This window comes from Bactrocera neohumeralis, unplaced genomic scaffold, assembly GCF_024586455.1.
Source record: "Bactrocera neohumeralis isolate Rockhampton unplaced genomic scaffold, APGP_CSIRO_Bneo_wtdbg2-racon-allhic-juicebox.fasta_v2 ctg603, whole genome shotgun sequence".
NCBI classification, from domain to species: Eukaryota; Metazoa; Arthropoda; class Insecta; order Diptera; family Tephritidae; genus Bactrocera; species Bactrocera neohumeralis.
Genome location: NW_026092914.1, coordinates 79858 through 104739, shown reverse-complemented (window position 1 = coordinate 104739; position 24882 = coordinate 79858). Strand labels below are relative to the sequence as shown.

The window sequence follows — 24882 nt, the reverse complement described above, 5'->3', positions numbered from 1 at the left end:
TCTGGTTCACTTTAAACTCATTATTATATTAGTCGTTACCTAATAATTTGAGTTCCAATTATACATACATACATTCAATAAGTGGAAGTCGGAGCAAGATCAAGCTCTTGTAAAAGCATCTTGTGGATAGCAAAATAAATCCCAAATCTTAAGAACACGGAGGAATTGGCTATCCACACAAAGGAAAATTAACATCCTAGAAGAGATCCAGGATCCCACAAAATATAATAGTATGTTCTTAATGTGTGCGAGACTTACATAACTTAATTTTATATGTACAGTTATTATCGCTTGATCATTGATCATTGAGTTTATATTTTTGACAATTAGCTAATTAAAATATTTTTTTACACCTTGTTTACGGTATATTAAGTTTATCACAAAGTTTGTAATACCCAGAAAGAAACGTTGAAGACCGCATAAAATATAAATATAAATGATCATAAAGACGATCTGAGTCGATATAGCAACTGTTGTTGAGGCATCGATTTTAAATTTTGCACACTTTCTTTTCTTCCCACAAAGCTGCTTTTTGATTGGACCTGGCGATATCGGGCCACTATAGCACATAGCTGCCATAGAAACTGAACGATTGGAAACAGGTCTTTGTATGACGAAACTTCTTTCATTTGATGAGATATTTTCAACAAATTTGGGACAGATAACTTGCTGAGGCATAGGTGCAATCTCCTTAGAAATTGTTTATATCGGCTGTCTGTAGCATATAGCTGGCATACAAAGTGAACGATCAAAATTAAGTTCTCGTAAGGAATCTCTTGTATTTGTGAGGGATATTGTAGCTTCGGTGCAACCGAAGTTAACATTTTTTCTTGTTATAAACATTTTTATTCCGATAATCATCTATTTTTACTTCGTTTGCTTAATACTACTATCAACTAAAAAAAATACAATTTCTCTTTATATTCTAACTACGATTTTCCCCTTTGAAACACCATTTTTAATCAGCTACATTTTTTTCTGACTTTCAGAGCGAAAGTGTTGGAGTGCTCCGCCAAGGAGGATCAAAACGTGACTGACCTCTTCAAAACGTTGCTGTCACTATCGCGATTTCTGCCCGTCGGGAGCAATAATGACGGCACGAGTGGACTCAAGCGACGCTCTTCGGCATATGTTAGCGCATCGTCAAGTAGAAGTAAGTACTCTGACTCCTAGTCAAATTTACACAGCACAAGCCAACTAAGCGTGCTTAGCAAAGCCAGTCGGAGCACCACAAAAAGAGATAGTGGTGGTAATGGAAAAAGAAGAATGCTGCAAAAGACACAAGATGAAAATTAAGCGCAAATTACTAAACAGAAACTCAATTGCATATGGCACGCATTCGTCGCTTGCTCGGCGACTTAGACGGCCTCAATGGCACCGTTGTGTGTGAGTACGGCGAACTAGTAGCAACAAGCAACCACTTATTTGCAGTCGTTCTTTAAGCAAATCATGCTTCCTCTTAAGCTAAGCGCGACTTCTTACAGCGCCTCCGTGTGGCGATATGTAGGCGGTTTCGCCTTATGCCGTATCTTCCAATTGCTTATTTTTTATTATTTTACTTTTGCTGCATCGGCGTTGCTTTAACTTTAATACCATTGGCATGCCACTCAAATAGTTTTCCTTGTTGTCAGTTTGGCCGGTCGGAAAGAATTTGGAGAGCACCACCACTCTATAATCAAGGAAAACTGTCAACATTGATTTGATTTTTAACCTGCTTTGACGTCGTTTTTTCGGGTTTGGCTAACCTTTGCCACCACATTCGGCCGATTGATCGTCTGATTCTGGTTCGTATGCACAACTCAAAGACTCCTGACCAGTACTTGACAGACGTTAACGCGATGCTGTTTAAAAAAAAAAAAAAAATAGTGATTTTGGAAACAGTCGTTTTTACTTTTCTTTTCAAAAAAAAATTTTGTAAACAGTCATTTTTACTTTTCTTAGGCTGAAATGATCTTTCAACATAGTTTTCTCTGATCATTCCGATATTCCAAGGATGCCAGTAAGATCTGTGACTGTTAAGCGTCATTTCTCTAGCGCGAATTCTTTTATTTTATTGAACTTCCTTATGGAATAATTTCAGTCATCGTTAAAATCGCGGAATGTGCTTTATACACTTCGGAAAAGTAAGCGTATACTAAACACTAATGATTATTTTGATGTGACATTTGGCACAGATGTCACTGACACTCATACCAACCTAGAAAAAACTATTTCGACGAATGGGTTTTCGCGCGAAGTTTAAATTAAAAAGTCTTACTATTATTTGCCCTTAGTAGTACGAGTATTTTATTTGGATTATATTCCTATTTAAGCATAGACTTTCAGTCGCGACATCTGTTATTCCGTTATGTTAACATTACATAACTTTGAAAACAAGACCTTTATATTTAAAATATTTTTTGTGGGACTTTCAATAACACACCTCCTCTTCAACAAATTTTTTATCGTTCTCAATACTTTTTTCTGCCGTTATATTATACATAACATATAATGCTTCCACAATTCGGAAATTGTTGGTGTATATTTTGGTTTTCAAATTATCTTGATTAAAGATTAAATTCCTGCGATAGTAAAATTTTGTAGAGAGTCAAAGCCACCTCCTTTTGACATCGCACGCCCAAGAATTTGCTTTTACAAAAATTGACTAAAGATGCCCGTACTTATTGAATTCAATAAAGTTCATGGTCTTTTTAAGCATTATCTTTTTTCTCTTTGATAATTGGTCCATAATTTCAGCACGTGTAAATCACGCTCTCCTGAGTACCATCGATTCATATTATCGTTATACGCAACTACGTTCTCGCTTTTTATTAAGAGATGGCTCCAGCAGGTAATGGTGATCGATTTTGATATTTCCAAAACTTGATGAACTTAACATAGACTTTTGAAAAAGAAACTGCGTTTCCACATTAGTGACTTTGTTTATGTGTCACATACTTTTAGCTGCGCGAATATGCCGATTTTTTTATTTCCTTTTTCAGTCAAAGAAATCGGCGGCAAAAGCCATCTTTAACTCCAAAAAGTTTACAGTGGTCTCGCCCGAAGTGAAACAACGTGCCGTTATTGGTTTTGTCGCTTCAAAGACAGCGATTTTGATATTAATGACCGTTCGCTCCAAACAAGGCCAAAACATTCGAAAACGAAGAATTGGAGATGTTGCTTCACTCAGAATGATTTAGATGAAAGGAACTTGGATTTCTTGTGACTTTTATACCAGGAGAGATGCGAAAAACGAATTCTGCTGCATGACAACACTCGCTCTCATTAAAAAATACCTGGAAACATTTAAATGGAAAGTTTTATCCCATCCACCATATTGCTTAGATATTCCAAAGTTCCATTATTATTTGTTCCGTTCGATTGCACATGGTCCGGCTGGAAAGCAGTTCCACTCCCAAGACTTTCAGCGCCTTTCATCTAAAATTACGGCCCTTTAAGATATAAAAAAGAATATAGCACATGGACCAGTGTCTGGCATAAAGAGGCACATTACATTTATTTTTTGAACTGCATTTACATGATGTTTTCACCCTTATTCATATGCACAATTCGTACCGCTTAACCAAGCACCAGCAGGCACCAAGCAACCGGTGCAACGTAATCATTTACATCGTCGTTGGTAAACCATTTGCCGCTGTCACAACGCCACAAGCTGGCCCGTAGCCTCCATTCGCCGCGTAGATCTCTGCGTTTCGCGCTCTTGTTATACCCTGAACGGGGTATATTAAGTTTTTCACGAAGTTTGTAACACCCAAAAAGAAGCGTCGGAGACCCTATACAGTATACATATATATAAATGATCAGCATGTTGAGCTGACTCGATTTAGCCATGTCCGTCTGTCTGTATATATACGAACATCGTTTTGAAATTTTGCAAACGTCACTTTCTCTTCAAGAAGCTGCTCATTTGTCGGAACTGCTGATATCGGACCACTATAACATATAGCTGCCATACAAACTGAACTATCGGAAACAAGTTCTTGTATCGAAAACTTTTACATTTGACAAGATATATTCACGAAATTTGGTATGAGTTATTTCCTAAAGCAACAATGTAATCTCCGAAAAAATTGTTCAGATCGGATTACTATAGCATATAGCTTCCATACAAACTGAACACATAGTTATTAAAAGAAATGCACCTGTGAAGGGTATATTAACTTCGGTGCAGCCGAAGTTAACGTTTTTTCTTGTTTTTTTTTATCTTTTTTATTTTCTGTGCCTGTGTGATTGCCGCGGCATCTGCATGGTTGCCCCACAAATTCACACCGAGATCCACGGGTGAGAGCCGCTGAAACTGCTAGAAAGGTTGCCATAGACGGTGCAGCTGCCACAGAAGTTCAGTATATCGTTGCTTTCGTGTGTTTCACCGTATCTTCATTGCGCTCTTTACTTTTGCACCACATCTCGTGGTCATGGTTTAGCACTTCTCCACCTTTCACACCACTCTGCACTCTGAGGTTCCATATTTCACCGCATTTTGCCACGCGTCGTTGCTTCTGCTTCTTCTTCACCTGCTGCTCATGTATTTATCTACAATTTGTTGTTGTTATTGTTTGCGTTTATTGCTACACTTTCAACTTGCCATTCATTAATTTGGTGTTTTACTACGTGTGCACTGCTATTTGCAGTATGCAGCTTGCACATACAGTTATTTGGCGGTGTTGTTGTGTCGCCGAATATTTTACTTGAAATCAGTAAATGCTTACGCAATCTCAACAAAAACAAAGTATAAATATATGTACTCATGCGAACGCAATCATGTATCTATGTATTTACAAACAAAGGCGGTTTGGTAAATCTGAATTAAAATTCGACCCTGCTATTTTCAAATGGCAGTAGATGGCTATCAAATTTTGTGGGCAAAGAATTATTCAGTATAGCATTTTTTCTAACTTTTTTACCTTTTTTGTTAATTTGCGAAAATTTCACTAAAGACCAAATGGACCACTTTTCATAGACTTCTTATAGTTTTCTGGCTTTAATAATGTACTAATATTAATTAAGTAGCGGTTCCCACTATCCAGACCTTGTCAAGCAATCGCATTATTGGTCTCAAAATGTACTCTAAGTTAATATCAGTTTTTAAGCATTTTCAACTTTTTTTTTTCTTCTTCTTTACTGGCGTAGACACCGCTTACGCGATTATAGCCGAGTTAACAACAGCGCGCGAGTCGTTTCTTCTTTTCGCTACGTGGCGCCAATTGGATATTCCAAGCGAAGCCAGGTCCTTCTCCACCTGGTCCTTCCAACGGAGTGGAAGTCTTCCTCTTCCTCTGCTTCCCCCGGCGGGTACTGCGTCGAATACTTTCAGAGCTGGAGTGTTTTCATCCATGCGGACAACATGACCTAGCCAGCGTAGCCGCTGTCTTTTAATTCGCTGAACTATGTCAATGTCGTCGTATATCTTGCACAGCTCATCGTTCCATCGAATGCGATATTCCCCGTGACCAATGCGCAAAGGACCATAAATCTTTCGCAGAATTTTTCTCTCGAAAACTCGTAACGTCGACTCATCGGTTGCTGTCATCGCCCAAGCCTCTGCACCATATAGCAGGACGGGAATTATGAGCGACTTATAGAGTTAAGCTTTTGTTCGTCGAGAGAGGACTTTACTTTTCAATTGCCTACTCAGTCCGAAGTAGCACCTGTTGGCAAGAGCAATCCTGCATTGGATTTCCAGGCTGACATTGTTGGTGGTGTTAATACTGGTTCCTAAATAGACGAAATTATCTACGACTTCAAAGTTATGACTGTCAACAGTGACGTGAGTGCCAAGTCGCGAGTGCGACGACTGTTTGTTTGATGACAGGAGATATTTCGTTTTGCCCTCGTTCACTGCCAGACCCATTTTATGTGCTTCCTTGTCCAGCCTGGAGAAATCAGAACTAACGGCGCGGGTGTTGAGGCCGATGATATCAATATCATCGGCATACGCCAGCAGTTGCACACTCTTATAGAAGATGGTACCTTCTCTATTTAGTTCTGCAGCTCGGATTATTTTATCATGTAGCAGATTGGAAAAGTCGCACGACAGGGAGTCGCCTTGTCTGAAACCATGTTTGGTATCGAACGGCTCGGAAAAGAGAGGTGGTGTGTGTCGATTCTCCTTTCACGGGTCTTTTCCAAAATTTGGAGCATGTTGAATATCTGGTCGGTTGTTGATTTGCCAAGTCTAAGGCCACACTTAAGGTCCGATTAGTTTGGTGACGGTGGGCTTTAATTTTTCAAACAATACGCTGGACAGAACCTTATAATGTTGAGGAGGCTAATCCCACGGTAGTTGGCGCAGATTGTGGGGTCTCCTTTTTGTGGATTGGGCAGAGCACACTTAAATTCCAATCGTTGGGCATGCTTTTGTCCGACCATATTTTACAAAGAAGCTGGTGCATGCTCCTTATCAGTTCTTCGCCGCCGTGTTTGAATAGCTCGGCCGGCAATCCATGGGCCCCCGCCGCTTTGTTGTTCTTCAGGCGGGTAATTGCTATTCGAACTTTTTCATGGTCGGGCAATGGAACGTCTGCTCCATCGTCATCGATTGGGGAATCGGGTTCGTCTTCTCCTGGCGTTGTACGTTCACTGCCATTCAGTAGGCTGGAGAAGTGTTCCCTCCATAATTTTAGTATGCTTTGGGCATCGGTCGCTAGATCACCTTTGGGGGTTCTACAAGAGTATGCTCCGGTCTTGAAACCATCTACCCTTCTCTGTAAGCTTACCAAGCTCTTCATATTCACGCATTTCGGCCTCTCTGTTTCTGTCTGCAAATGGGTCTCGCTTCACTCCTCAACTCAAAGGTAGGTTGTTTTCTCCCCGCTACGACACGGCACTCCTCGTCGTACCAGCTGCTCTTTTGCGTTTTGTGGAAACCAATGGTTTCGGTTGCAGCTGTTCGTAAGGAGTTTGAATGCCGTCCCACCGTGACTATTAGGTCCATCATATATCAGCAAAATAAAATTTCTTTATAACTATCGTGTATAACTACTATTACGTTACCCTACCGTAATTGCTCTCTATAAAATACACTTTATGCTTTGCTCACATTCAGTATTTATTGCATGTGGGGCTCGGCTTGTCTCGCTAATTTGTCTCCTAACTTTATTTAATATATTTATCACTTGATACTTTTAATTAAGAAATTCAAGCGAAAGCAAGACGCTCACTCACATCACTTTCTGACTTGCCAACAAATGGTTTGTCGAAGATAGCGCACTACAGCGCAAGCAATCGCGAGCTTGTACCGACATAATCGACTTATTGGCTAATAAGTAACAATAACATGCAGCAGATGACATACAAAGCGCTGTTGTGCGGTCATCGGTTGTTGTCGGAGGGTTGTTAGTGCAGTAGTTGAGGTAGCGTAGCCACAGTTACTAGATGTAAGTGACGAAGGATAATAATCTTTCAATTGAAAGCAAATGAACGTTGTAATCAACGGTGAACCACTTATGCACCAATAGGTGTACACCGTTGCACGTGTATTTAATTGAAATTATTATATTACTTACCCTCACCGTGGCAACGAAAATGCGCTCAAATCAAATTATAAATTGTTCAATGAGATGGCAAAAATTAATTAAGAAGGAAATAAAAGTGTCACGGGTTATACGTGAAGTTCAGCCAATGCACGCACAGTCATACGAATCAATAAGAGCACGGTTTGTCCCATTTGGTGCTGTATAACAGAAACATTATAGCTAGCATTGTTAATTCAAAAACACTCAAATACGCATTTTGTTGCTAAAACAGTTTTTTTAATTAAAAAAAAAATTAAATAAATAATAAACTCTAATCTATAAGGATAAATCTGATGAAAAATAATTAATAAGATTAATGCAGTTCATATCCTCTCTTTACATTAGGTTACTCATACGACCCGTCGAACTACATTGTGTACTTTAGACGGTGGAGCGTATAAGTAACATATTTTTTTTATATACAAATTGTCGCCTAAAATGCAAAACAACGTATCATCAAAAAAATCTATTTTGGATCCACTACTATATATTACATACATAGTATGTCTAGAAAATTTTCGGTTTCTGCCTCCGTATCCTTAGGGCGTACCATCTCGCCGTGATTCGTCTGCCAGCCATTTCGGAAATTTCAATGTGTATCGTTTTTAACAACTTCACGAGATGGTTGGGTAGTCAAACGGTTGGCACTTTTGGCAATCGCATCAGCTATTACGTTTTCCAGAATATCCTTGTTACCTGAAAAATTTTTGGGGCAAAATTATATTTCGCATTCTTGTTAGATGGTTAAACTATGTATCATTTAATAAGCAAATCTGCTGTTTGGATTTTAAGCGGAATTGTAAGGAAGGTGGTAGTGATCAAGGGCGATTTTGCTCATTCTCAAACTGTTTCAATGGGAAGTTTTAAAGAATATTCATTATTATTATTTGAGATATTAAAAGAGGTTTTTATTTATTTCTGACTTTGCGGGCAGTTATAGGAAAAGGCAAATAAATAATGGAAATATATACATACATATCTCCTATTGACACATTTTTCACATAACCTCATTTATTTTTATGTTTATCTCATACAAAAAAAATCTTTCACGAAATTTCGTTTAGACTTGCCTTCTTATATCCCAAATGCACTGTACTCTTTTCTATACCAAAAATATTTAACTCACACATACTTTTTATTCATACTCGTATTATGAACAAATACAAGCATGTGTCTGCGTTAATAAATCACTACAAGGTCATACACGATGAAGGTAACCGCCGCACAATAGCCTGAAATTATTATATAATTTTTAATTAAATGTTAATTAAGCAATAAATGAATCAGTGTAATAAAAAAATAAAAAAAATCAAACAGCGATCCGCAAAGCGGCGTAAAACGCAGCATTTTTTATGGCATACTTACATGGCGGCTGCCGGAATCGCACATAATTGCCATTGTTATAAAATTCGTATTGTTTTTTGGTATTGCTGTTGTTGTTTTTTTGCATTTTTGCTATGCACTGAAGTGACCATTGCACTTTAATCTGCACTTTGCTCTTGAATTATTACCAACGCTACGAACACATGTCTTTCCGCTTGTCCACCTTTGTGCGCCGACCCATCCGTCCGTTTGTCCATCCGTATGTCCACTTGTTTGTCTGCTTGACTGACATGTGCGCACACTGTGGACCAAGGAAATGCAGGCAGCAAAACAAAGAGAAGCCGCAACAACCGCCTACTCGTCACTGGCATTCAACTGTATTTCAAACGAAAACATATTTACGTACATATGAATGTGTATATAACAGGTCAATTGAAAATTCCCCGGCTTTTTATTCAACATAGTACGTTTCCAGGATGATACCCTCCATCTTTTTGATACCCTTTTTGTTGTATGATTTGTCCTTTGCTTCAAAATAGGCCTCAAATTCGGCGACCACCATTCATTCAATCAATGAAAACCAGTGAGCATTCTTATAAGATCTGAGAATAGAAAATATTCGCGCCGCGGTCCAGATCTGGAGAATATGGTGGATGCGGAAACAATTCGAAGCTTAATTTAGGGATTTTTTCCATCGGTTTCACTATCTTGTGACACGGGGCATTGCCTCAGTCCTTTCTTTTCCTTGAAATATGGCCGTTTTACAGTTATTTCGTTCTTCAGTCGGTCCGATATCGGTATATAGTAGTCGCTGTTACCGGTTTTTTCTTTCTCAAGGTAGTCAAATAAAATTATTCCTTGCGCTCCCCAAAATACAGTCGCCATAACTTTGCGCATACCTATACCTATGTACAATGTATGATCCCACATATAAGTCTATATTTACATGCGTGTGCGTGTGCGTTGCAGATGTGTCTTGCGAATATGCAAATTTGAAATCTGCATTCTCATGCTCACATACATATATTAATATGAATCTTCAAACATGTTAGATGTGGTTAGCCAAAAACCACAGTTTCCCTCTCTTTCTGCTAAGTATTTGAATTGATTAATGTGGATTGCTGTAACTTGGCTGCACCGATTAGTCAATACAAACAGAAGCAATCCTGCCATGGATAATTGCCATTTATATAATTCAACGATTTTTCTACTTTAAGATATTATGATACAACAATCAAAGAAGTTTTTCTCATAAAGCGCTTCCCGCAGCAGCCAAAGCAAATCTTCAATCACACTTTTGCTCAGAGATCTGTAATCTTGTAAGATCGTCCTTTGTCACATTAACTGCGCACATCATAGATGATGAAACTCGAAACCCAATTATTAATTATTCAATTACTTTTCACAGAAAATTATCTGACATTTCATGATCCCTAGCAGCCAATCTGTAAAACCTTAAGAAGTCTAGGCGTAGACACCGCTCATGCGGTTATAGCCGAGTTTACAACAGCGCGCATACATTCGGACGTCTAGACCAGGCAAGCGTAACCGCTGAACTACTTATGCCAGTGGCGCCGTATATCTCACACAGCTTTTCGTTCTATCGACCCAAAGGACCACTGCAGAACCTTTTTCTCGAATACTCATAATACCTACTCATCAGATGTTGTCACGTCCATGCCTCTGCAATATATAGCAGGACGGGAATAATGAGGGACTTATAGAGTTCTGTTTTTGTTCGTCGAGAGAGGACTTTAATTCTCAATTGCCTTGGCAAGAGATATTCTGCGTTGGAATTAGAGGCTGACGTTGTTGTTGACGTTGATGCTGGTTGCAAGATAGACGAAATGATCTACAACTTCGAACTTAAGACTATCAACAGTGATGTGGGTGCCTAGTCGGGAGTGCGACGACTGTTTATTTGAAGACAGCAGATATTTTGTCTTGCCCTCGTTCACCACCAGACCCAAAGTTGAGGCTACTGACTTTGAATTTCGATAGTAAATTTTAATCATTTCGACTCGTTCTTAAGTCGTATATCTTTCCATGATAAAATGGCAAACATTACTGAAGTGAAATATCAAAATAGCGAGAAAAAATATGACATCGTTTGCTGTCCCTATCGGTCTATTTTTAGCGTCCCTATTGAAAAACCCGTTATTCAGATGAAAATTTCCACAAATAGTGCCTTTGTGCTATGCCATCTCGAGTCTAAAAAATGTCTAATTCGGAACATGACTATCCAACCCTCCTCATATCGAATATGTGGACCCCAGTGCATATGGTTGGCCGTTTGCCGAAAATATTGGTCAATCTGTGAGATGTTCATAGAAATTCGGAGAAAGTACTGCTTTGAAAATAAAGAAAACTTACTGAGTTGCTTCAAGAAAAAAGCAATGGTCACATAATCGTAAATATTGCCCATCAGTTATAAAAATCCGCCCAGAGTATGAGGATATCGCCGATTGTAGTTTATGCTTCAATTAACAAATTTAGAAAAGTTCGAAAGTTATCGTTATTTCCAACAAGCCAATGCTTCCTGCAACAGAGTTTGGCACCTTCACCCCAAGCACTGCTAACTACCCTTTCTGACACTATTGGCAGTTTTCTTTTATATTAGAGTTGCTGCTGCTCAGTTGGTTTCTTCTCCTTTCCTGCTGTTGAGAAATATCTTTTCGCACCAGTTTATTTCGACAAAGTGAACGGTTGACGATTTAGTAAACAGCGCTTTCGACCATGCGGCAATCAACCGCTGTCCCTCGGCCCTGCATATCTTTCGGTTATTGGCCCATAATTGCTTGTACTGACGCTCGACAGTACGATGAGTGACGAGTGGCCTTCTAGCTCAGAGGTTAGTGCGGGAGAAGAGAAAGCAAGTAATTGCTCAAAGAAAGCTACTTTAGTGGATAAGTTGTGTAAATTGATTTTCAATATTTTTCCTTTATTAACTAAATATGTACATACATTACTTTGATTGTTGTTTTGTATAATTTGCTGTTTTCCGTTTTATAATTTTGTTTTTCAGTTTTTATGTCTTTTTTATACACTATATACGTCTGGTGGTTTAGATTACTTTAATATTTATTTAATTTTTGCTTTTTGTTTTTTATTTTCTTTCTGCAGTTTTAATACTTTACTTAATTTTGTCTGCGGCACGCCGCACAGTGGTGCCAGAGCGGAAAAAAAGGATTTTTATTATCATTCCAAATTTGTACCATCTTTTCAATTTAAGCTAAGAACTAATCAAATAACATTGTCCGAATACTTGGGCTTGATATATTCAATGGTTTTTTGTTGGGAGAACTTCAAAGTCCAACAAAGAATCAACGCAAAGTTACTCAGAAAAATGTGATGAATATTGCAAAGGTTAAAACTCAAAAGTTAACTATAAAATACCAATTGTAAAGTTTCTGTTTATTAAAACCAATGTTATAGATATGATTTACATCATCAAATGTATACTTTTTTTTTCAAGATTTTTTTAATATGATGTTTTTTCATGGTCCAAAAAAATCATATATTTCACAACTTCAACAGAATATAACTATTGTGCGCAGGAGCGCGCAGGTTAGCCACTTACACAAAATAAACTTTAAAATCTCCTTAATCGATAGAAAAAAAAATTGCCATTAGCTGCCAATTCATGAGTAATTAGCATTTTAATCTACTACAACTAGCTGTGATAACAGCGAAAATATTGCAACTTTTGTGATTATATTATATGGGAGATGGGCGTAATTGTGGGCGGATTTGCTTCATTTTTTTCTGGACAAGCTTAAATTTACAAAATATTACACTGTACAAAATTTTGTTACTGTAGGATGATTTTTGATTTTTGTGTTATATGGGAGGTGGGCGTGGTTGTGGGCGGATTTTAACAATTTTTTTTTTCATCTAATTTGGCAATATGAGAGATGTGTGCCAAATTTCAAAGCCCTACCTCGATTCCTTCTATTTTTTGCCGCGGATTGTATGAAGCGGCACCACTGTGCGCCGCCGCTTAGTATTCATTGCTGCTGTTGATTTTTGCGACAAAGTTGCCTCATTAAATTTAGCCAGCGTGGAAGTTGTAGTGTTGTGTTAAACGCGGGCAATCAAAATGCCGGGCAATTAGCCGAAATTTAAAATTTGTATGCTTTGTTAAGTTTTATAGCGATATAAACAGTTTTTTTTTGTTACTCTACTTAGCTGTTTGGCTTGAAATCCACTACCGATTTCGAAATGTTTTTGGTTACATGTTTTAATTTCACATTTCATACCCTGAACACGTAGTTTGTAACACCCAAAAGGAAATGACAGACACCCTATAAGGTGTATAATTCGTCAACGTGGCGAGCTAAGTTAATTTAACAATGTATGTATATTAGAGCGGGTCGATTTACAAGGATCCAAAAGGCTGAAAAATCGCGTATCCGGATCATTCTGAACAATTTTGCCTAATACACAATGGGTCCAAAATCTATTTCGAATCAGCGCTTCTTAAGGCGAAATTTTGAGAAAACATACAAATTTGTTCGACAGGGTTTTAGATTCCCGTATGAAATTTAATACATAGATGATAGTAACGGTCAGATCGGAATACTGTATTGCATATCTCTCATATAACCGACTATTAAGATTATTTAAACTTGGATTGTTTAATATTGCTGGCTCAAAATCGAATTTAGAACTCTCTCTCTCTAAAGCAAAACTGTTCACGATTTTCTATGAAAAACATCGACCCGCTTTAATACCCACCATCTGTCCTTCCAAACATCTGTCCGTTAGAAATAGAAATCAATTGAGGTTTTGCACCGCGACCTATGATTTATTGCGCCCTCTCCTCTATCACATATGGTCACAAAGACCCAGCATTCTGATAAATTCCAGGAACTTGCTGGGCGCAATGAAGATGATATGATCGCTGTCTACGTAGATGGCTCCAAGACCCTTGAGCCTGCTTCTACAAATTGCTGGGCTATCCAGAATCAAATGTTTAGGAGTTTCAAGTTCCATGTCGCGAAACCGCCAGTTTGCACAAGAGGACATGCCCGCGTTGGACAGGTGTTTATTGAGCCTGCAGTGCCCAGTGTCTGTCCATTTGTGCATATGCGAACTAGTCCCTCGGTTTTTGTGCAATAATTCAAAGAATGTTTACCCGTTTTACTAGTAGGTAATACCATTAAAAAGAAGTTTCCGATATATCTAAGATTTTGACTAGGCGGAAATTGAATTATGTGTCTCAAAGTGTTATAACTAAAAAACAAACTCACAAAAGTAGTCGATTGTTAATGTTCAACTAACTAATATACAAGCCACTTAAGCTATATCAACCAAACTTTCTCAGAACAAATCCATCTCCAACACTGTGAAAATGGGTATACCATAACCAGATGGTAATCGGATTTTGGGTCTAAAAGTGGTCGAAATCAGACTATAGCAACAGCTCCCCCAGTGAATTTAATTATAACTTGGATCTACTGAAAACGGGTTCAACGGAGCGGCAGTTTCAATTTAGGGAACAAGAAAAAATCACACGCAGCCAAAATTGATGAATACGGTGGTTGGTCACAATCCTGGCTCGATGTGGTGGTGCATTATCATCGTATAAAATCCATACATTGTCCTTCCCCAATTCCGGCCCTTTTAGGCGATTGTTCTCACGTAAACGCTTCAATATGGCCAAATAGAACTCCTTATTGACCATCTGTGCCTCTGGAAGAAATTCATGATGCACCAGTAACGAAATAATGAACATCACTTTGACTTTTGAGCGGATTTGGCGTGGTTTTTTTGGTCTCGGCTCGTTTTTTTTCCTCCATTCCGACGATTGTTGACTTGTTTGTATGTCAAGCTCATAAATCCATGTCTCGTCGGCAGTTATAATTCTCTTCATGAGTTTCGCACGATCCACCATGTTCAAAGAGACTTGTTTACGGCACCTTTTTTGAAAAAACCCCAGCTCCCATATACTAAATATAATGATTTTCGTTAGTTTAGCCGACTTTATGCTCAATATCCCAGTTCGAGTGTGAATTATCTTCACAAAACTCTTCATATGTTGGCAAAAATTTATATTAAGCAACTAATGAATGGCTAAATTCGGTTGTAACATTTTTAATAAGCAAACTGCTAGAGTATAAAAAGTTCGTTTGCATCTGAACTTAACCGTTTCTTACTTGTTTCCAATATTGTTATACTTCTTAAAGTCGAATTAAATTTAATTTCAAATTTGTGCAATAAAGAAACGAAGTAATAAACTCAATCATGCGGTCGACAAAGGAACACGTGAGTAGATTTAAAAATTTCGAAAAAAACTTTACAATGAAAGATCTCAAACACAGGTTGAATTTTTTGTACAAACCCAAACACATATGTATACATAAATGGCGCTGTGTTTTACATATTTCACACGCCAAGGCCACCAAACACGTATGACTAAATCAGAGTTTAAGCTGAAAACCTAATAACACTCACATAAACGAAAACACACTCGCACAGACAGTCTACATGCAAAAAAGTGTTGCAAGAGGATGATACATGACAAAAACATAAAAAGTGGTGTGTGTTTGCTTTGTTGAAAAGTTCTTAAACTTGCCCGATTTCACGTGCATTTGTTTATATATATATATGCCAAAATGTTTCTTTGCAGGTTTGCTATATATGAATATAAAATTCTTCACTTGCATCACAAGATTTCAGTCAGTCAAGTGACTCACTTCATTTAGAAAATCCGCAGAATTTTTCCTAGAAATTGAAAAGAACCGAAAGGTGGTGCTCAAAAGAAAAGAGAAACTGTTTATGATAATAATACTCGTATCATATAATATCTATTAGTTAGGAGAAAACACGTCAAAGCATTTTGCGATTTAATGCTCTTTTGAAAACGGGTTAACCGCAATTTAAAGGCACGCACTTACACCTAGACGCTACATGTGTGTATCTTCGGCGCTATAAAGTAAATAAATTTCGAAGCTTTTCATGAAAATTTTTAAAAGTAAATTCCGGTAGATTTCAAGATACTATTGTTTATATCAAATATTTCTTTGTAAAAGAATAATTTAACGGATTTTCAATAAGAGCGCTAGACAAGTTTTTCTAAATAAACGTTTTGAGATATCATGAAATTCTTTATTCGTGTGAAAGTACATTCGATGCAATTTTGTATGGAACTCGTTTCTTTTGCATGGCCACCACGGGTACGCTTGCAGAAGTTCACCCAATCTTTGACGGTTTTCAAGCATAAATTGGCCGATACTGCTGCGATTTTACGTTCGATATTCGTACGAAGTTCATCAATCGTCACTGGCTTGCTGGCATAGATCATTGACTTTACGTAACCTCACAGGAAATAGTCTAACGGCGTCGAATCGCACGACCGAGACACCAAACCAAATTTGGTTTTCAATAAATCGATTGTGACATTCGCAAGCGGCTTCAGTTCTTGCCTCAATTTGATCTTGTAAGGATGTAGGTCGAGGTCTTTTCGCAAAATTCTTCACAACGATGTCACAGAGATGCCCAACGCTTGAGAACAACGTGTGAGATACTGATTTGGGTCTTCTCGATATGGCGTGACAAGTCCGTTAGTATGTCTGTATGTAAGAAATGGGTTATTAGAATGGCGGGTCTATTAATAGTTGTGTTGCTTGCTAAAATAGTTAAAATCGATTGATCATTTTCCAATGTGACCAACACCTGCAGGTATTGAGCCGGCTGATATCTTTTCAAGTTGAAGAGTATAAAATGTCTGGTCATACTCAAACTTAGTCCGTTCTTACTTTTTTCGTTTTACTTTTGATGCTTTTGTATGAAGTTCTGAGCTCAAAGCAGAGGTATGTTTTCTTCAAGGGGATAGCTGAAATAGCATTGTAACAATAAGTTTTGAATATTTTCTTTGAAAATTTCACAAACTCTTTGTAAAATGTGTATCCTTATTACTGAAAATATAATGGTTTTTGATCGAGGAAACCCATGTAACACCTAATTTTTGTTAAGGAGCTCTTATCACTATTTAGCTTGTACTTCATTGAAATTATGCATCGAATAGGCATGTGTGTATTTATAAATTAATTTGAAAGTTATTCGCAGATAAAATTATGCATCAAATGTATTGTATTCATATAGTACACCACGTCATATAAGCAACGCAGAAGGTATATATAAATCACTTGTATGAATACTCAGCTAATTTCAGATATAAATTTAACTGCGTCTAACTTTTTAATAAATATTTTTTGAAAGAAATTAAACAGATCTTTTTTGTAGAGCAAATACTTTTATACTACAATATGACTTTTTTAAGGTTGTAGATTTACTTGCTTAATGCAAATATCAAAAAATGCCATCTTACTATATATACAGGGGAAAAGAAAATTTTGCCTCAAAAACGACTTCAGGGGGGAGTTTAAAAAAAAGCAATCAACTTCGGAAATAACGGACGGTCTGCATATACATATGTATCTGTACTGCCTTATCCCTACACTTCCAAATTCCAATTTAAGCATATTGCTTCTAAATTGCTTATTTCATGAGGCTGTATGAGCGGCTGCACACAACAACATTGTTACCATAAAATACTCAAATTCACTCAAAAACGCAATATATTATCAAGCAGCTGTTGCCAGCGTCACAATGAGTGCGCCTGCAAATCTGAGCAATAAAATATTTAATTGATAGAGTGAGTGCAAATATTAGCGGTTTTGCTTGACATTTTTCAATGACGTCTCGTTGAGCATGGAGAAATCGATAAAAATTTGCAATTATGCAAACGCTGTACACAAGGTTCGTTTCAAAGTAAACAGGACCTTTAAAAAAACAGAACAACTGGAAGAAGTCGCACGGTGCCATATCAGGTGAATACGGGAAGAGATTAATAGTTACGGTTTTAGCTCCAATAATCGTCCTTCGAATGTTGGATTCTGATCAATTTTTGGTCGTCAGTCAATTCGTGCGGAACAAACTGTGCACTCACCTTTCGTAAGCCCAAATGTTTGGTCAAAATGCGATAAATCGATGTTTTGGAGATGTTCAATTCCATTTCCATGAATTTCAATGATGATTTCGGCTGATTTTTGATGAATTCACGCACTGTTTCGATGGAATTTCTGGTGATCATGGATTTTAATTGGCATGTTGATCGTCATTTATGTCTTCACGACCACTTTAAAAACGTTGAAACCACTCGTGTACTCTGCTGCGGAATAAGCAATCATCGCCATAAACTTGTTTCATAAATTAAAACGTTTGGTAAAAGTTTTACCAATTTTAAAACAAAATTTAATGTTGGCTCTTTGTGCGAAGCTCGATTTCGCACCCATAACACAAGCATACTGACACTTAAAACGCATTAACTTCACTTCCAATCAATGAAATGTCATGAAATTCTAACTGGACAATCGATAAGAATAGCAGAGTCGACATATAGATGGCGCCACCATGGTGCGCTAAATTCGAAAAGTCCTGTTTGCTTTGGAAAATACCTTGTATTTACAATATATGTATGTATAAACAAAAAAGAATTTTTTTTTTCGCTTGGTACTCTGAAAAAGTGGTTAATAGGTGAGAAAGATTTTTCAAGTATTTGCTTTTAATTGTAAGAGGAAAGTCCTCCGCCTAACGGTTTTCTATTTTTTCTTATTATCAGAAAGAAGAATTTGTATCTCGCTTCCAACCACTTGAAAAAATTTTTCGTTTCATAGATTTTATAGGAAATTGAAAGCTCTACAAAATGGTAAAAAAAATTCAACAAAATGGTATTCTACTCTATGAGAGGAAATATTTTTAGAGGAGTTACCTACCTCGCGAAGTTACAATCGACCACAACACGAGCGGGATGGGATAGGTACCGCATTAGCAGACAGAAAAAGAAAGAGGCCGAAATGCGTGAGAACGAAGAGCTTGACAAGCTGGCCGTCAGGGGCAATGCTCGAAAATTCTACAAAAAGATGCGGCGACTAACAAAAGGTTTCAAAACCGGAGCATTCTCTTGCAGAACCCCCAAAGGTGATCTAGTGACTGATGCCCAGAGCATACCTAAATTATGGAGGGAACACTTCTCCAGCCCGCTGAATGGCAGTGAACGTACAACACTAGGAGAAGGCGAACCCGATTCCCCAATCGATGACGATGGAGCAGACGTTCCATTGCCTAACCATGAAGAAGTTCGAATAGCAATTACCCGTCTGAAGAACAACAAAGCGGCGGAGCCGATGGATTGCCGGCCGGCCATTCAAATACGGCGGCGAAGTACAAATAAGGAGCATGCATACTTTTCTTTGTAGAATTTGGTCGGACGAAAGCATGGCCGATGATTGGAATTTAAAATGCTCTGGCCAGTCCACAAAAAAAGAGACCTACACCAACTGCCGTGGGATAAGCCTCCTCAACTTCGCAAATAAGTTTCTATCAAGCATACTGTGTGAAAGATTAGAGCACACCTTCAACAAACTGACTGGACCTTATCTGGAAAATCTATCGACACACACCACACCTTCGTCGATTTAAATGCCGCCTTCGGCAGCACGAAAAGGAACTGTCTCCATGCCCATATTTTATGTCGTCCGAATGGACGAAAACACTCCAGCTCTGAAAAAATTCGACGCAATACCTTCCGGAGAAAGAAAAGGAAGAGGAAGACCTCCACTCCGTTGGAAAGACAGGTGAAGGAGACGCGGCTACCCTTGGAATCTCCAATTGGTGCCAAAATCGCTAAAACTCCCAGAGCGTAGTTGGCAGGTTTTAGTTCATTCAGCTTATAGTCAGGACCTGTTACCAAGTAATTACTACCTGTTCTGTTTGTTCCCACATTCACCGATTATTTATCCGGCCAAATTCCTGTCAACTTGGGAGAATCGTGCTTATGACGAATGATCTGGCAGTAACAACATTTGCTTCTAGAATATAAGTTACAGAATTTCTACAAGCTTATCACTATGAAACTACTTTTAAAATGGTAACAAGTTATCGAACAAAATACTGCATATTTTTCTTGAATCGGATCAATCAAACGATGCTAAATAAAACCTTCAATTTCCTCCAATGATAATGGATGTATTTTTTGTTTTGTTGAATGTTAATTATTAATTATTAAAATATTGTTTTTATTGTCTTTCTCTTTGATTTATCATTTAGGATTTGATAGAGTTGAACGAAAATTCCGTGGAAATTCACTAATTTCTCTTCAAATGCGATCCAAAATTTATATATAAAAGCCGCACTTTATTTTGGAATGTTCCTTATCTAGTTTTTGGTCACCATTCTCATTATATTGGTCTCAGTAAAACAAACTGATTGATAAACTGTGTTGAGGTAATTATGTACCTCGTTAATTTTCAGAATAATCCTATGATCAATACGAACACCCCACTTTCCTAAGGTCCAAACCAACTTGAAGAGCACTGCGCTTCACATAGTAACTTATACATTGAAGACTATTGTAGACAGAGAGCTAACATAAGCAAGATACAATGCTAATAAACCAAACCCAATTTCTAGCAAATTTTTAATAAAAAATGCAATTCCTTAATATATTTATGTAACAATATTATTTTAACAATATTTGAATTACTCTAGATCGGAAAAGTGTCCGAAAAGTTGTGGATCCAACAAATGGCAGTGAAATATGGTCAAAATAAAATCTTGGTACAGGTAGTGTTTCGTACAACCTGCCAATCCCAATGGAACACCAAACCCTACTCTTAAATGTTGTGTATACAAAACAAAAACGAAAGAGGGAACAAAATCTGACTTTGAGAATCCTTGAAACAAAATTGCCAATAATAAACCTTAACTAATACCTGTGCTAGAACCTCTGCGTACCCAAGTGTATGTGTCATAACCTATAATTATTAGATGATATAAACTATAAACATGCAGAATATGAGTCGTATTTCTTCTATTCTTTGCTGCCTTCTAATACTCCTCAGTCTCAGAACTATAATTCTCCAACTATGTAGTCTCCACCTGACTCGTAAGCAGTCTTATTGAGTAATATTTCAATTTCTTCCATTCTAGAAAACTGTAATTTTTGTAATATTGCTGTAAAATTTTATTAAATATGCATTATATATAAACATCAAATATATTTTCGCAGACAAGAATCGCAATGTCAGTCCTTTCGTTTCCGGTGATAAAAAGTCCAGCTTGGTCGAAACTGTTATTCCAACCACCAGCAGCGCCAATGCCAAGCCAAAGCCCAGATCTAGGTCAGTATATTATTACTATTTTTGCTCTATATCGAACACCCCACACACCGCTTGCTTTGCTGGGTGTGGAGCAGATGAATGGCTAATAGAGTATATGCTACAAATTGCAGGTCACTCATACGCCGTGCATCACGCAAAACAAAACAGCAAATCAACAACGCGTCCGATGACTGTAATTTGCAATAACGCAGCGGAAGGAGGCAAGCGTGAAAGATTAATTGGGCGAAAATTCTATGAAGAGCGCTAGCGAATATATATAATTATATAATAAATAATAAATCACAGAAGCTAACGGACAACAACATCAACAAAAACAAGCAACAATAAGCAGCAAAAAAAAAGGAGAAACTCAAAGTCACAATTGTCTACAGAGGAATGGGCGAATGTGTGCATGCTGGTGTTAGTGTGCAAGTAAGTAGGCATAGACGCGTGTGTGTGCACATTGTGAATATGTACAATTTTAATTAACAGTCGTCAAATCTAATCGAAAAAAATACACATTTTGATATGAACACTTAATTCGAACTATTCTTCTTATATAAAATAATATATAATAATAACAAAAATAAAGCAAATGACGTAGATTAGACGGAAAATAGCTACGGTTTTGTTGATAAAAATGTATGTGTGTGTTGTTATATATGCCTTTTTGCGCATATACAAACATACTTTTGCAGGTGTGTATGTATGTATAGGCAGGCAGTTATTGTGATTAAAAAGCGACACATTAAAGGTTTGAAAAAATTAAAAAGATATGTCAACAAATTTTACATTATTTACTAAAAATATTTCTATTGTAGTTTAATGGTTAGTTGTTATTCAAATTTAACAAATAATTATTAAAATGATAAGCGAATTTTTTTAATAAGCATTAAAAGAGAATTATAAACACTTTTGGTTCAAATACCAATAACTGACTTGTTTTTTATGTACTTAATTTTGCGTAAAACATTTGGGTTTTTTCAGCTATAAAGTATAGGATTGCGTAAACACATAATATTGTACATAAAACAACCATATTTTTCATTTAAACAAGAAAATCGTTAACTTCGGTTGCACCGAAGCTAAATACCCTTCACAGATGCATTTCTGTTAGTAACTATGTGTTCAGTTTGTATGAAAGCTATATGCTATAGTTAACCGATCTGATCAATTTCTTCGAAGATTACATTGTTGCTTTAGAAAATTATTTATACCAAATTTTGTGAATGTATCTTGTCAACTGCAAAAGTTTTCCATACAAGAACGTTTGATTCCGATCGTTCAGTTTGTATGGCAGCTATATGTTATAGTGATCCGACGATATCGGCCGTTCCGACAAATGAGCAGCTTCTTGAAGAGAAAATGACGTTCGCAAAATTTCAAAACGATATCTTAAAAACTGAGGGACTAGTTCGTATATATACAGACGACAGACGGACAGACAGACGGACATGGCTAAATCGACTCAGCTCGACATACTGATCATTTATATATATACTTTATAGGGTCTCCGACGATTCCTTCTGGGTCGTACAAACTTCGTGACAAACTTAATATACCCTGTTCAGGGTATAAATATACCACTGCATTATAATTATTTATTTTTTTCAACAATTTAATGCTTCTTTTTAGTATTTTATAACGTTTTTTCCTTTCATATTCGTTTTAGAGCTTATTTTTGGTCAAACGTCGCATACCTCGCATATAGATCCTTGATAACTCACACGCTTGATAACGGTAATTTACAGAGCACCGGAGGAAGTACACACGAAAACGAAGAATACGCAGTACTTAAATAAAATCCTCAGAAATAATCGTGGGTTTTTAAAAGATAGGTTAGAAAACGCTTAGTAGAAATTTGACGTGAAAGCTTTTAACATATTTGGTTTATATTTTTCAGCCGGTGTGCTAGTCGTATCTACACTCATCACTGCAATCCTAATCAACATGGTAACGGCCGGCCCAACTGAAAGGTGTCGTCTTTTCACCGGCTTTGCTGCAGATTAGTTTTCTTGAAAGTTCCAAAGCAGCAGATGAAGCTCCGAAGTTTCGAATGGTCGGGATGACCGGACCTGTACATGTTAATGATAAAGCGTATTTCGATTCCGAAGCAGAGCTGAAGAAATTCGCCTGCGCGTCTAATACTGTACAAACTGAAAGCGTGGGTTGAAATAGAAACTAAGGTTATAATCAGAAACGTACTACGACTGCTTGCTTTGAAAACCTAGTCTAGCGCAATTTTGGTAAATGTAATCTTACTTAAATCCAATTAACTTAATCACATCAATGCCTTCTAAACTTCGAACCATGAGTTCAGAATAAGCGACGGTCAAACAGCAATGATAACTACGGTGCGTAGCCAATTTGAACGCGCGTTCAACGGCTGCAGAAGGTTAGTTGTGAGCACTTGGAACTAAAAATATACGTTTGAGTAACATCCTGTATTTAAATTTACAGTTGGCTTTGATAAAGCCCCTCAGTAAGTCTACCGATTTTAGAAGATGTTTTGAAAGGTCGCTGATGACAACCATAAGTCCTTCCCCGCTGTAAATCATGGCCCACTTATAGCAGAAAGTATTCAAAGCGGATGATCCATTTCTATTTGGAATACGAAAAAAGGCTCTCTACTTTGTGGATTGGTCAATATTGCGCCCAAGAGGTTTCTTATGTTCATGTTCCTAGAAACATAATTTTGAAGTAATTAGATTTATAATTTTTCTACAATAAAGAGTAAACTGTAAATAAATCATTTAATTGTGATGAAATAAAATCATTTACATATATCAGCTTTGCAATGACTTTATTTAGTGTTGAATGGTCTGTGCAATACAAGTAAGTTTGTTTTTGCATCAAATTATATTTTTTGTTCTTCCCCTATGATAAACATACATATAATATATATCTTCTTCTTCTTAATTGGCGTAGACACCGCTTACGCGATTATAGCCGAGTTAACAACAGCGCGCCAGTCGTTTCTTCTTTTTCGCTACGTGGCGCCAATTGGATATTCCAAGCGAAGCCAGGTCCTTCTCCACTTGGTCCTTCCAACGGAGTGGAGGTCTTCCTCTTCCTCTGCTTCCCCCGGCGGGTACTGCGTCGAATACTTTCAGAGCTGGAGTGTTTTCATCCATCCGGACAACATGACCTAGCCAGAGTAGCCGCTGGCTTTTCATTCGCTGAACTATGTCAATGTCGTCGTCTATCTCGTACAGCTCATCGTTCCCTCGAATGCGATATTCGCCGTGGCCAATGCGCAAACGACCATAAATCTTTCGCAGAATTTTTCTCTCGAAAACTCGTAACGTCGACTCATCGGTTGCTGTCATCGCCCAAGCCTCTGCACCATATAGCAGGACGGGAATTATGAGGGACTTATAGAGTTTAGTTTTTGTTCGTCGAGAGAGGACTTTACTTTTCAATTGCCTACTCAGTCCGAAGTAGCACCTGTTGGCAAGAGCAATCCTGCGTTGGATTTCCAGGCTGACATTGTTCGTGGTGTTAATACTGGTTCCTAAGTAGACGAAATTATCTACAACTTCAAAGTTATGACTGTCAACAGTGACGTGAGAGCCAAGTCGCGAGTGCGACGACTGTTTGTTTGATGACAGGAGATATTTCGTTTTGCCCTCGTTCACTGCCAGACCCATTTTCTGTGCTTCCTTGTCCAGCCTGGAGAAAGCAGAACTAACGGCGCGGGTGTTGAGGCCGATGATATCAATATCGTCGGCATACGCCAGCAGCTGTACACTCTTATAGAAGATGGTACCTTCTCTGTTTAGTTCTGCAGCTCGAACTATTTTCTCCAGAAGCAGGTTGAAGAAGTCACACGATAGGGAGTCGCCTTGTCTGAAACCTCGTTTGGTATCGAACGGCTCGGA

The 24882-nt window shown here is 37.7% G+C and overlaps 1 protein-coding gene across 1 annotated transcript in view; it reads left to right on the top strand.

Moving 5' to 3' along the window:
• Positions 1 to 23209, top strand: part of LOC126767402 (GTP-binding protein Di-Ras2-like) — a 71015-nt gene extending 47806 nt beyond the window's left edge. Inside the window, exons 5-9 of the mRNA XM_050484930.1 lie at positions 990 to 1153; positions 20911 to 21022; positions 21133 to 21407; positions 22674 to 22839; positions 22905 to 23209. Coding sequence (XP_050340887.1) covers positions 990 to 1153; positions 20911 to 21022; positions 21133 to 21208 — 352 coding nt within the window. The 3' untranslated portion in view covers positions 21209 to 21407; positions 22674 to 22839; positions 22905 to 23209. The remainder of the gene's footprint in view (positions 1 to 989; positions 1154 to 20910; positions 21023 to 21132; positions 21408 to 22673; positions 22840 to 22904) is intronic.
• Positions 23210 to 24882: the final 1673 nt, after the last annotated feature.